General features: G+C 41.8%; 1 protein-coding gene across 4 annotated transcripts in view; it reads right to left on the reverse strand.

The window, feature by feature from the left end:
- The window catches only part of CAP2 (cyclase associated actin cytoskeleton regulatory protein 2), a 60,891-nt gene that overhangs the window by 11,993 nt on the left and 36,591 nt on the right, over positions 1-12,307 (reverse strand). For all 4 annotated transcript variants that reach the window (XR_010025656.1, XM_063130403.1, XM_063130402.1 and 1 more), the window contains 5 exons: positions 10,636-10,741; positions 4,907-5,108; positions 3,794-3,969; positions 1,925-2,048; positions 1,673-1,755 (listed from right to left, as the gene is read on the reverse strand). Coding sequence is in view for 3 of the 4 variants with exons in the window: in XM_063130403.1 (XP_062986473.1) it covers positions 1,673-1,755; positions 1,925-2,048; positions 3,794-3,969; positions 4,907-5,108; positions 10,636-10,741 (691 nt within the window). In the remaining variant the exon portion in view is untranslated. The remainder of the gene's footprint in view (positions 1-1,672; positions 1,756-1,924; positions 2,049-3,793; positions 3,970-4,906; positions 5,109-10,635; positions 10,742-12,307) is intronic.

Genomic DNA, 12,307 nt, shown 5'->3' on the forward strand with positions numbered 1-12,307 from the left:
GTTGTGAGAGAAGAGAATGGGCTGTGCTTTCTTACTTGGGAGCAGGTTTCTAGTGTTGGAGGAGATGCAACGTGTCAGGGTTTCAGTGCTTGTCCTCCAACCCAGTAAGCGGTGGGAAGTGCAATTGCTGTGAGAGGGAATGAAAGCAGTGACTAGGTTCACGTGACACGATATCCCATCGTGGGTTGTGGTGTCATCTGAACCCAGACTGCTTCCTGCAGGCTGGCAAGCAACCCATAGCTTGTTTTAGAGGTGGTTTTACCCATGATGGGTTGCTGTGCTGTCCAATCCTAGCAGAGCCAACCCATTGTGGGTTGTGATTATCAGGCAGCAAGCAAGAGCAGCAAAAACTCCTGCTGCTCTTCCTAACTGTGCCACAGTGGCTGCCCCTCCACAGATGCCCAAATGGCACTTTGGAGGGGCTGTCATTTGTTTGCCACCCTTTCCCCCCCCCCACTCTTGAGATTTGTGCAAATGTGTCCGTAATATGTATTTTTTTTAAAAAAAGTTAGGTCCCCAAGAATTTGTACAAATGTCTTCGTAATTCTTCTTATAATTTTGTATTGGTTTTGGTCTTCTCAGTTGCATAAATACTCATTTGCCGCTGTCAAATATATTCAGCTTTACCTTGTCAATGTCCTTGTATATGTCAAAGGGAACGAAGTACAATATGAAATATACAAGAAAATTGACAAGTCGAGACTGAATATAGGGTGATTTGGCAGCCATTGGTAGTGTCAGGAAACGGGGACAAGATCGGCCACTTAGCAAGGCGATCCCCAGGGTTTTAAGTGTTGGGGTTGGCACTTGAGGGTGCCCTGCTTCCATTCCATATTTCCCCCAAGTCTCCAGAAAGCCCTTTAAAGAGAGATCTAGCCTCCCCTCCTTTTTGTGGCTCCTATTACTGTTCCAATATTCACCGAATGCGCCAGGGAGAATTGCGCCTGATGGCTGTGCCCCCCACAGCCATGCATTTGGCATTAGTATGAAGTTGGCCTACATGCATGCAGATAAATGAATTGAGGGGATCTTGTACATGAGCAGAAATCATGGTTGAACATGTGGCCGCTGGGAAGCACAGTCAGTGTATCAACATCTGGGGTATGCACAGTGGGCGCAATGTCCCCTCATATGTTCAGGGAAGAAGTGGGTGGGTGGGTGGGTCTCCTCTACAATGCAGAAATTAGCTTTTTAGGGGGTAGGAAGAAGCAATTGTCGTGAAGTGGCAAAACCAGGTAGGAAGAGGATGAAATAGCATATTCCACTAGGCTATCCAACTGGCTAGGTTGTATCCTTTCCCCCATCCTGCTTATGCCTAGCCTCAGGGCAGTACTTAAGAAGAGCCAACGCTGGATCAAACCAAGGGTCCATCTAGTCCAGCACTCTGTTCACACCATGGCCAACCAGCTGTCGACTAGGGACCCACAAGCAGGACATGGTGCAACAGCACCCTCCCACCCATGTTCCCATGTTCCCAAACAACTGGTGTAGATAGATTTACTCCCTCTGATACTTCATATCAAGCACACCTAGGGATAGAAGAATGGTTTCCACTAGCTGCACAGCATTGTGACAGGGCATGCTCTCCCTCCCGAGTGAAGATCACTTGACATATTTTCCTGTTTTGGATTCCCAACCCGCTCCAATATAAGTGTTATGCATGAGCATTTACCTGAATCTGAATATCCCTGGAATTGATCACTTCAACAATACCCACAACATTGACAAATACGAGACCAAACTTTCTGCAGTTGTCTGGGGAAAAAAGAAACAAAGAAATAAAACATCTTTGCAGGATGTTCAATGCAATCCTGTTCATTTTTACTCAGAAGTAAGTCTCACTGGGTTCAATGGGGCTTGCTCCAGGTAAAAGTGCAAAGAACTGTGGCCTTAGTCTTCATATACTAGGAATAAGCAGACTTACCAACCGTAATGGAATTTATTTTTCCTTTTATCTGTAAGGTAGATTTGTTGCACTTGAAAATGTAAGCTACTTGCTTGAGTTCAGTGTCAGTAATTAAAAGGTCATTCTTGTCCTCCTGGTATTCCTGTATTTTTTTTAAAAAAAAAAGTTTATCAAACCATATATTAGTTATTAGCTCTAACAAGATAGTAATATTTTCACTTTCCTCCCAATCACTGCTATCTACAACAGGGGTCAGCAACCTGCAATTCTAAAGTATTGGCCCTAGCAGGGGAAATAACTGCCCAGCCCTGAGCTACAGACAGAGAGAAAGGGAGAGAAAGAAAAAAAACATCTCACAAAAATGGGTGAAAAACTAACTTGTGATTACACCCTCCAAACGTTTCATGTTTTTCCAAGTTGCAAATGGCATAAGAGTGCTTTGAAAATGGTCAGTGCATGTTCACAGGAGTGCACGGTACCAGTAATTTGTGTGTCTGTGTTGGTTAGTTGATTTTGTTCTAAGATTTTGACATTTAATTATTTGATCATTTTACCAAGTAAAATATGTTCAAGTCTTAAGTTTCCAAAGAAGGGTTTTTTTGGTGAAATTTAAATGAAGACAATTCAAGAAACTATTTGTGGCTGATACAGAGACAAACAAGGAAGGACAAATGTGCATATACTGAAGGCACAAACTTGGGATAAGAAATGTGACATATACTGGAAGTATCATTTTATTGAAATGTTACTGTCACACGCAAATTCTTGATGAGATTTGCAAACGCGCAATTTTGAATATTCTTCCACAAAATGACATTATTTTTGCTCACTGGTACATTAAGTTATGTCTGCATCACCTGATCCAGAATGTCCCATGAACAAGTGAACTAGCAGGTCATTCCAGGTCATTCCCTGATCAGGGCTCTACTTCCTCTCAAGTAAATTTATTCCTGTGGAAGGATGGCAGTGTGCCATTCCATGCAAAATACAGCAGTTGCCAAGGAAGCCTGCTTTCCCACTATCTTTTCACCCAGCATTTCGTCTCAAAGCTCTCCATTTTGCCTGAGAAAATTATGTAGCTTGGAACTGATCATGAAAGGCAGAGTGGGTTGTAATTGTATGCTGCTTTCTCTCCATTAGCAAGTACAAAAGGAGCGGTTCCCACACTCTGTTCAGGCAGCATAGAAGCTTTGGAGAACATAAATACCCTACTCCTGACTTAGGGGGACCCTATGGAAAGGATGCCAGGGCTCCTTTATCTTTAACAGTTATATAGAGAAAGGAATTTCAGCAGGTGTGCATGCAGCACCTAGTGAAATGCCCTCTTTGTTACAACAGTTAAAGCTGTAGGAGCTATACTAGAGTGACCAGATTTAAAAGAGGGCAGGGCACCTGCAGCTTTAACTGTTGTGATGAAGAGGGAATTTCACCAGGTGTTGCATGCATGCAAATGACAACCTGCTGAAATTCCCCTTTCAATGTAACTCTCCTCTACTGGGCCGCTCTAGGGACAAACCATTTCACAATTTCAAACAAGGCAGTGCCTATAACTATTAGAATACAACATTGAGCTAAATTCCTCCAAGCTTTTGTGTTTCAGAAGACCAGACGCAGACATGTTTATTAATATGAGTCCTAAATACGTGGGATAACATGCACCATCTAACATTGTCACGCCAATGTCTAATGATATTTACTCAAAGGTAAGAGGAGCAGCATACTGCTTGAATCCCAAAGAGTGAAGGCTTCTTCCTTCCTTTATGTTGATACACTTCAATATGCTGTTTCATGCAGCATATTACTACTGTTTTTGTAGAGTCTATTTATTCCATAGAAATGTCAGCAAGGTGTCATTTTTCAAGTTACTCATAGGTGTGCTGAACTTACCACTCTCCATTTCTTTCCCTCAAGTTCTAACACAGGGCAGTGGCTCTGAGGAGGAGGCATCTTGGGAGTTGTTGGATTTGGAGTATGGCTTCTTGTAGGAGATCGAATCGGCACCCCTTGAGCACGAAGATTGGGGTTCTTATGGGTCTTCTGGTCATCAGAGACATGGCGAAGCCCTAAACAAACCACAAGCAGCAGTACAAAAATATCAGCATTGTGTACCTATAGACATTACCTGGGTCAGATTGGCTGATATGATGCCTGAACTCCCACAATTGTATTGAATTAGAGAAGTCCGCAGACAGTTCTATTTTTAATGCCATTTTTTTTTTATCTGCGGAAAAGCCTTGTGTTTGGTCCATTTCAGAGCTTTATGTTTGATTAAGAGTGTAGACAGTGCAAAATTTAAATGTTTCTCAAAATGCAAGCATCAACCTTAAATGAGATTCCTAAACCAGCTGACTGGTGATTCATATTGCAAGGCTGGTGATCAGTCCTTAAATGTGAATGAAGTTCTTAAATGCTGTACTACCTCAGAGAAAAATCTTAAAAGCCATTTTGTTTTGCTTTTACTAGCAAAAGTATACTTCCCTTCTTCTTCTGGGTACCCTTCTATATGTCATAATATGTTGTCCATGTATGAAGCCCTCAGTCTCTTTGGGATATTCTCTATTTAGCTACTGCCTGTGACTTTGTCCGCAATTCATCCCCATGTTTCTATAGGATATAGAGGCATTTAACTGTTAAGTTGAGAGCATGATGGCTTACCCTTTGAGTCATTTGTGTTGGGGTTCATTGTGTAAGGGTTCATTTGTGACCAGATAGAAAAGAGGGCAGGGCTATTGCAGTTTTAACTGTTGTGATGAAGAGGGCATTTCACCAGGTACTGCATGCATACAAACGACACCTGCTGAAATTCCCTTTTCTATACAACTGTTAGAGGTACAGGGGCCCTGTCCTCCCTTCCATATGGTCACTATAGCACTGTCAGTCTTCCAAGTTAAACATATTGGCATAAAGTTGTATGGCATACAGCAAGATGGTTTTTTAAAGAGATGTCACAGAAAGCTAATGGCTGTTTGAAGAGTCGCCAATGTACTGCTTTCTTCACACCTTTGGTGATCGTTTCTCCCTGGTTCAACTGGGCAAATAAGGCTGAGCGAGTTGCAGTTGAATCGTCTTTTGCATTTTCTGTATCGAAGACAGGAGGAGGTCCTGGTGGTGGTGGTGGTGGTGGTGGTGGAGGAGGAGGAGGAGGAGGGCCTTGGTTTCTTGCCACAGTAGATAGCCCAGATGCTTCTGAGGCAATTGGGCCCTATAAGAGAAAGGAAAGAGGTGATTGGGAGTCTATCAAATAGGGTGACAAATGTATTTCTTTCATTAATTTAAGAGAGAGTTTCCAAGAAGAGCTATGTTGCTACTATATTACTCCATGTAGTAAATCTGAGAATTTATACTTGTGGAAATGTAATAAAGGCAGATATGGTAGGAGCATCTGGTGAAAAATAGGGAACTGTTCCATGTAATTATATTTATAGTACAATGGGATATGGATTCCAGAATTTCCCTGTGGTGCACATGTTTAAAGAAAACGCAATGGTTATGCAGACGTTTCTAACAGCAGCCTCTGGAATCAAACAAACAAACTCCATGCAATTGAGCATCATGTGTGTTTGCCCTCTGTCTCCAAGCCAGAGTGACATGGCTTGAGAAGGTTGCACATTAAAATCAGACACCAATTTATAACTGGGTTCTGATATTCTAAGTAAGAACCATCTGAGATTCTGGTGTGGATATTTGCTCCCAGTTCTTCATTTCGCCCCACAAAAGCCTGTCTGTTTGAGTACGGCATGAGGGTTGACTTCAGCATACAACCTCTACAAAAAAAGACAAGTTGTAGGTTCCCAAAAGTTTATCTTCTCTTAATCCAGCAGGTGTTTGCTATTGCAAACCATTCTTTAGATTAAGTGTGAGCAGATGCTTTTAACAATATATCTTTATAAAACACATTTAAAATGCTACTTCACTAGCACAAATGGTGACAACGTCTGTCTTCTAGGTTTATGTCAGCTGCCTTCTTCCAGAACAGCTGTTGCCTCATTGCTGCCCATTATATCATATAGTCAGTTAAACAACCTATGAAAGCATTTGTAAGTAACTGTTGGTGGTTGTTTTTGTTTGTAAGTAAGATCCATTTGTTGTCAACCGTGAAATTGTTTGCAAGGAATTAATTCCAAGGAATATAAAGGGAAAGGGGGATAAAAATCATGCAAAAGGAAGGCTTTATTTTGAAAGCAAACACACTGCATTTTAATGCCACATGTATCATTTTTATCCTTAATTTTCAGAGAAGTATTTATGTAGAAAAGTTACTAGATTAGTTTTGTCACAGCTTAATTGGTAATAAATCCAGCAAACGAGAGCCAGAGTTACAAGTGCTTGCCCTTGGAATGAATTGGTCCACATTTGTAAACTGCCCAGACAGCTTTGGCTATGGGGTGGTATATAAATGTAACTAATAACTTAATAAATAATAATAGTAATAATAATACATTTCCCAGGTGTATAGGAGACAAAAAAGAAAGCTTTCCACGGGTGAATGGTTTGCATCTCTGCTTTTATCTCTTGTCGCTGGAGATCCAATTAAAAGCAGGGGGAGATGTGCTACTTACAGGCACTGTGATCAACAACTCCGTTATCAACGAACACTTGCTCACAATGCAAGTGGACACTGTGAACAATGGCACAGTGGTACATTTTAGTAGTGGTACAGGCCATATCCTGGGACACCTCTTCCACAATGCCTGGCTCTGAGGAAGGACCCCCTCAGAGCCAGGCATTTGGACCTGGCCAACTCTCTGAGGAGCTCTTTTTCTGCCCAGCATGGCTCTTCAGACAGCCTGCCCTTTGGGTCGCCTTGAGAGGGCCCGGCTGGTTGTTTTCCCCATTAGCTGCAGCAGGAGTGTTTGCCACTGGGCAGGTGACAGCTCCAGAGGGCCCTGCCAGCCCTACTCTCCCACTGCAGCAAATGCCGCAGAGGAAGAATGGCCGGGAAGGCTCTCTGGAGGACCTGGTATAATTAGGGTGACCATATGATACCTGCACCCAAGTGGTTAAAACCTGGTAATCATGACTTTCTTATGTCCCACTGATTTCAATAGGCCTCAGCCTGGATCCAAGCCATTCTTATTTTCCATGAATGTTTAACTTTTAAAAGACTGTAAGACAAAAAAATAAATAAATGGAATGTTTGTGTTTAAAATAATAATAATTCTGGAGAGTGGATGCCAAATGCCAGTATTAGTTTCCTATGCTAATGATCGTACGCTACCGTATTTCTTCGATTCTAAGATGCACTTTTTCCCCTAAATAAGCAGCTCTAAAAATGGGGTGCGCCTTAGAATCGATGGCGTCTTAGAATCGAAGAAATACGGTACATTTTATGCAAGTTTGCATAAGCAGCATATAGACATTTGAACTGTGAATGAGGGAGACAGGTGGTGCGGACAATGACAACAATGAACTGCAAATCCACACACACACCACCCTGCAAGACAGCCAATTACTGGGAGTCTCAAAGGAGAAACTTTCATTCTCCTAATAAAAAGACACCAGCACTGCAAACTCTTCTAATCCTAGTTACATGCTTAATACGATTACAGAACTCTATATTGTCCTGTTCATACATATATACACATACATAAAAATGAGGATTGTGAAGCTCAAAATATCATGTAACAGTGTACAGAAACAGGTGGACTACGGCAGAGAGACATAGATCTTTTGTTAAGGTGTTTCTTCTGTAAATGTATACTAGTGTTGTCTCTGTTAATTACAACATTTAGACCACCTGTCTGCATGCATTCCTGCTACGCAATGATATGCTAGTTACAAGGTGAAACAGCTGATGATTGCAGCCTCTATGGAAAAAAAAATCTAATCCATTTTGTCTATTAGCTGGGCTGTTTATCTGGTTGTCTTAAGCCATCCTAAGGGGTGGGGTGGGGATACTACTGCCATTTATCACCTGTTCAGGATTTACCATGCTGTCTGTACATCAGTGACGGCTGTATTTAGCCACACTATTTAGATCAGTGAGCCAGTATTTGGCCTTGGGATTGTAAAATGGCTTCAACTGTGATTAATTCTACCACACATGGCAATTTCTGTAGCCTAGCTGCAAGGGGAAAATGCAGTGATAATTTGAGACACTGGCTTCTCCACAATCGTGGTGTTATCCTTTGAAAATAAAAACAACTGAACAATATATTGAGATGGAATTAATTCCCATTTTCTCATTACATATTGTTTGTTAATAGTGATCTGATAGTGTTAAAATGTTCCTTTTGGAAAGGAGGCATATTATCAGAAGTCTTTGATTCGGAGGACAAGGTATAGCGTGAACTAAAATACTTCGCAATCCTTAGAGGCTATTGACGGTAAAGTTGCTTCTTGCAAATGTATTAATAGTTAACACTATTGGGTTACACTCCCTCTGAAGTCCCAGGCTTGCAGTTTGGGTGTACTCTCAAACTTGGCCCTAAACCTGGATGCCCAGGTTTTGGCAATGGCCGGGATTCTGTTTGCATAGCTGAGGTTAGTATACCAACTTTGTTGATACTTAGGGATGTCTGATCTGGCCACAGTCATGCATGCCTTAGTTACATCCCTTTTTGACGACTTTAATACATCCTATGTGGGGCTGCCTTCAAAAACTGTTCAGAAACTTCAACTGGTCCAGAATGCTGCAGCCAGACTGCTGATTGGGGCAGGTTACAGGGACTATATGACTCCCTTGTTACAGCAGCTTCACTGGGTACCAGTCTGTTTCCAGGGAGAATTCAAAGTGCTGGTTATGGCTTGAGACCAGGCTACCTGAAAGACTGCCTTCTCCATTAGGAGCCTGCCCAGTTTTTAGGACCTTTGTGAGAGACCCTTCTTTTGAGACTGCCACCTTTAGAGGCATGTTTGGTGGTGATACGAAAGAGGGCCATCTTGATGACCACTCCCAAGTTACGGAACTCCCTCCCAAAGGAAGCTAGGTTTGCTCGCTCTCTGCTGTCCTTCCAGTGGCAGGCAAAGACCACTTTATTCAAGAAGCCCATTGGCCTGCAAATGAGTCTTGTGTGCTGCTGGGTGCTGTTTTAATGCCACCCACCCTGTAATTATGTTTTTATTGAATGTTATTATATTGTTTAAATCAATTTTAATTGTGCCTGTAGGCCACATTGAATGCCGTTTTTTGGGTAGAAAAGTGGGGTACAAACAAAACAAATAAATATAATAGAGCACCGTATAGAAGACAAAAGATAATGAGGCATCTGGATGAGGCAGCATACAAACTCACATGAAGTTTCTGGGTTTGAACTCTTGAAATATTTTCAATCTGCCACTTCCAGTAATTTTACTTACATACAGATGCCTAAGCTTCAAAATGCAGTCAGTTTCTGAGTCTACTCTGCCTCATCTGAGAAGGCCAGGTCCTACACTGTATGCAGGAGCAGTTTGTGCTTACAACATCCCAGCAGATCTGTAGAAGATTTTGTTTCCTTCAGAATCTCAGGGGCAATAAACAGAAGCAAACTGCCATGACACTACAGTGTTAATCCAGGCTGAGGGGTCAGGTGACCTGAAGGTCCTGTCCTCCCAGTTCTATGTATCCAGACCCTATTATCCAAGGCTCTCTTCCAGGTGACCACCACAAAATGAAATGAGGCAGGTGGTTATATAAAAGAGAGAGCCTTTTCAGTGGGAGGGCTCATCTTGCACCTACATTATAACCTTTTCAGCATCAGGTTAAGACCTTTTTATGAGACCCTGCCTGCATTTTAGAACTGTTTTTAGTGCATTTAGATCCTTGCATTTCAATTAACTGGTTTAATTTTGGTTTTATGTGCTGCATTATTTTTACCCTTTCCAGCAAGTTATAACTGGTTGTATTATCTGGGTGTGTGTGTTTTTATCATTGTGTTTTATGCTTTTAATGTACTCCACCCAGAGAGCTCCAGTAATTAGACAGACTAAAAGTGCAATAAATAAATACCTTGAAGAGTGTGGGTTGAGTTACACTATGAAGCAACAACATATCTGCCTTTTATCTCAACCCATCTATGCACCTAGTCAGCCTTCTAAATGATTTGCAAGTATCTTTTTTTTTTGTAACGGAACAAGCCACAACCCAGCATATTATCAAGTGTTATGCCTGCTTCCATTCTATAGGAGCTTGTAGAGAGCCTTTGGAAGACTTTAATGAGTATCAGAAGCAGGGCTGGTCCTACCATTAGGCAGAGTGAGGCAGACACCTCAGGTGGCAGATGCTGGGGGCAGGGGGATGCAGAGCAATGGCAAGGTGATGGGATAGAACTGTGTGTGCGCCACACAGCCTTGCTTGTGTCCCTTGAGCTGGCTTGTGGCCTTCAGGGGCAGCGGAGAATGCTATTCCATCACCAATGTTGATGAAGATTCAGCTGCCAGTCCAGTGAGCTCTGAGGGGCACCATCTTTTCCTTTGCCTCAGGCAGCAAACTGTTTCAAGCCAGCTCTGATGAGATGCCTGCACTCTGCAAGATTTATCTTAGTGCTGATTGAAACCGAGTATGTAGAATTCAGCTGTCAGCATTATCAATTATTTCATTCCCCATTTAAGAGAGAGAAGCAATTATAGATCTACCAAGAGCTTCTTTTACCTCATGGTAAACTTCTCCAGAACAGTATTTGCAGTTAGTTATTCCCAAGAATCAAGTAAAACATTGGATCATACCCTGGCAAAATACTTCAGTGTAAGAGAGAGTTCGTGTTGTTTGACTTTTCTCACAATGAAAAGGCAAGAAATAAAGCACTTACAGTTTTACTCCAGGTGAGGCCAGTAGTATGATATTCTTTGATGTATGCTTGAAGCTCTGCCCAAATATTCAAGAATGACTTCACCCAATCAACATGACGCAAGTCACTGTAACATAATGAAAATATTTGTACATGCATTTAACATTTTAAAGTCCATTGTCACCATTAAAATCAACAAAAATGTTCCCATTGTCTGTAGTTGGGAATGGCTTGAATCATATTTAAATAGATTCATGAGGCATTTCAATGAGTAATTTACCACAGCCAATTTAATAAGGATAGCAGTGGCTTGAAGATTTCAGCCTTCATTAGAAAATATGTCTAGGATCAATTACTCAGGCTACATATATGTGTGATGTTGACTTATTCATTGACGAGGATCCATGCTTTCTTCTAGATAACATTTCTGTCATAGGATTATATTTTTCCAGCAGTCAAACCACAACATTTTGATTCTGAGAAAATCTTATTCTCTCCCTCCCCGGCGCTGCCCAACAGTATAATTGCGAGTGCTTTTTGGAATGTGGTTACATGAGTTTCATAGGCCTCTATTGGACAGTGGTTGTAATATTATTAGTACTGAGTTAAACTGGAGCCCTGGGGTCTCCCCATCACTGTGGGGAAGAATGGGCTCCTTCTACACCTGTCTCTCATGGCGTTTCTCCCTGCCCCCATCAACTTTTGTGCTGGGTGGGTATAGAATACCGACCAGGGTGTCTGTACGGCTTTTTTACCCCGACCTAAATGTGCATATTTGCGTTTTAGGTTACATAACGCAGTCATCCATTTGCCTCAGTGCTGGGTTTTAACTGCAATAATGCGCATATTTGCATTCACGATTTACCGCAACTTTTAGATCGGGTCCAAGTTTGTACCGCGTTATGGCAGTGTGTCTTTGGGGGAGTTATGTCAGATTTTGACATGTGGGTGGAGCTTTGAGGGTAGGATAACGTGACTGGCCCATTTCCCAATTTTGCACCAATCGCTGCCTCCTTTGTTCATGCCAATTTTAGTTTGAAGTCCCTCTGCAGAGCTCCGCAGAGAACGCTTCTTAAAACAAAAGTGAAATTTTAGATTGTTTTTAGGATGTTTTAAGGATGTTTTAATCTTGTGTGCTATGTTTTTAATCAGTTTTTAATGAGTTTTATATTCATTGTTGTTCCCCGCCTCGATCCAAGTGGAGAGGCAGGTAAGAAATAAATAAATAAATAATAAAAATAATAATAATAATTCCTATACTGCATTTCTGTACCACCCAATATGTGAAGCTCTCTGGGTGGTTCACAAAAAGGAAGAGAGGGAAACGGGCAGCCGAACAAGGAGACGTATTCTGCTGCCTCCTTTCTTTCCCTCCGTAGCCTCGTCTGTCCCCTTCTCCTGGTTCGTGGAGGCTGTTTCTTTGAATTTCATTACGGGCAGCAATGAGAATAAAGCGGGAAACAGTCAGCCAGCCTCCTTCTTTTCCCTCTGTAGCCTCATCCCCCCCTCGCTCCGCTCCCGCTCGGTTTGTGTGTTATATAAGTCTGTGGAGCTCCGCAAATAAGATTTATAGCTTTGTTGTCTTCTACTGTTTATCATCATATATGGGATAATGAGATAATGCGCATGTGCACATTAATAACTCACTATAAAAATAATAATTCAGGAAATAAATCGCTGTTGCTGCTGCAGT

The sequence above is a fragment of the Elgaria multicarinata genome, chromosome 7, assembly GCF_023053635.1.
Source record: "Elgaria multicarinata webbii isolate HBS135686 ecotype San Diego chromosome 7, rElgMul1.1.pri, whole genome shotgun sequence".
Taxonomy (NCBI): domain Eukaryota; kingdom Metazoa; phylum Chordata; class Lepidosauria; order Squamata; family Anguidae; genus Elgaria; species Elgaria multicarinata.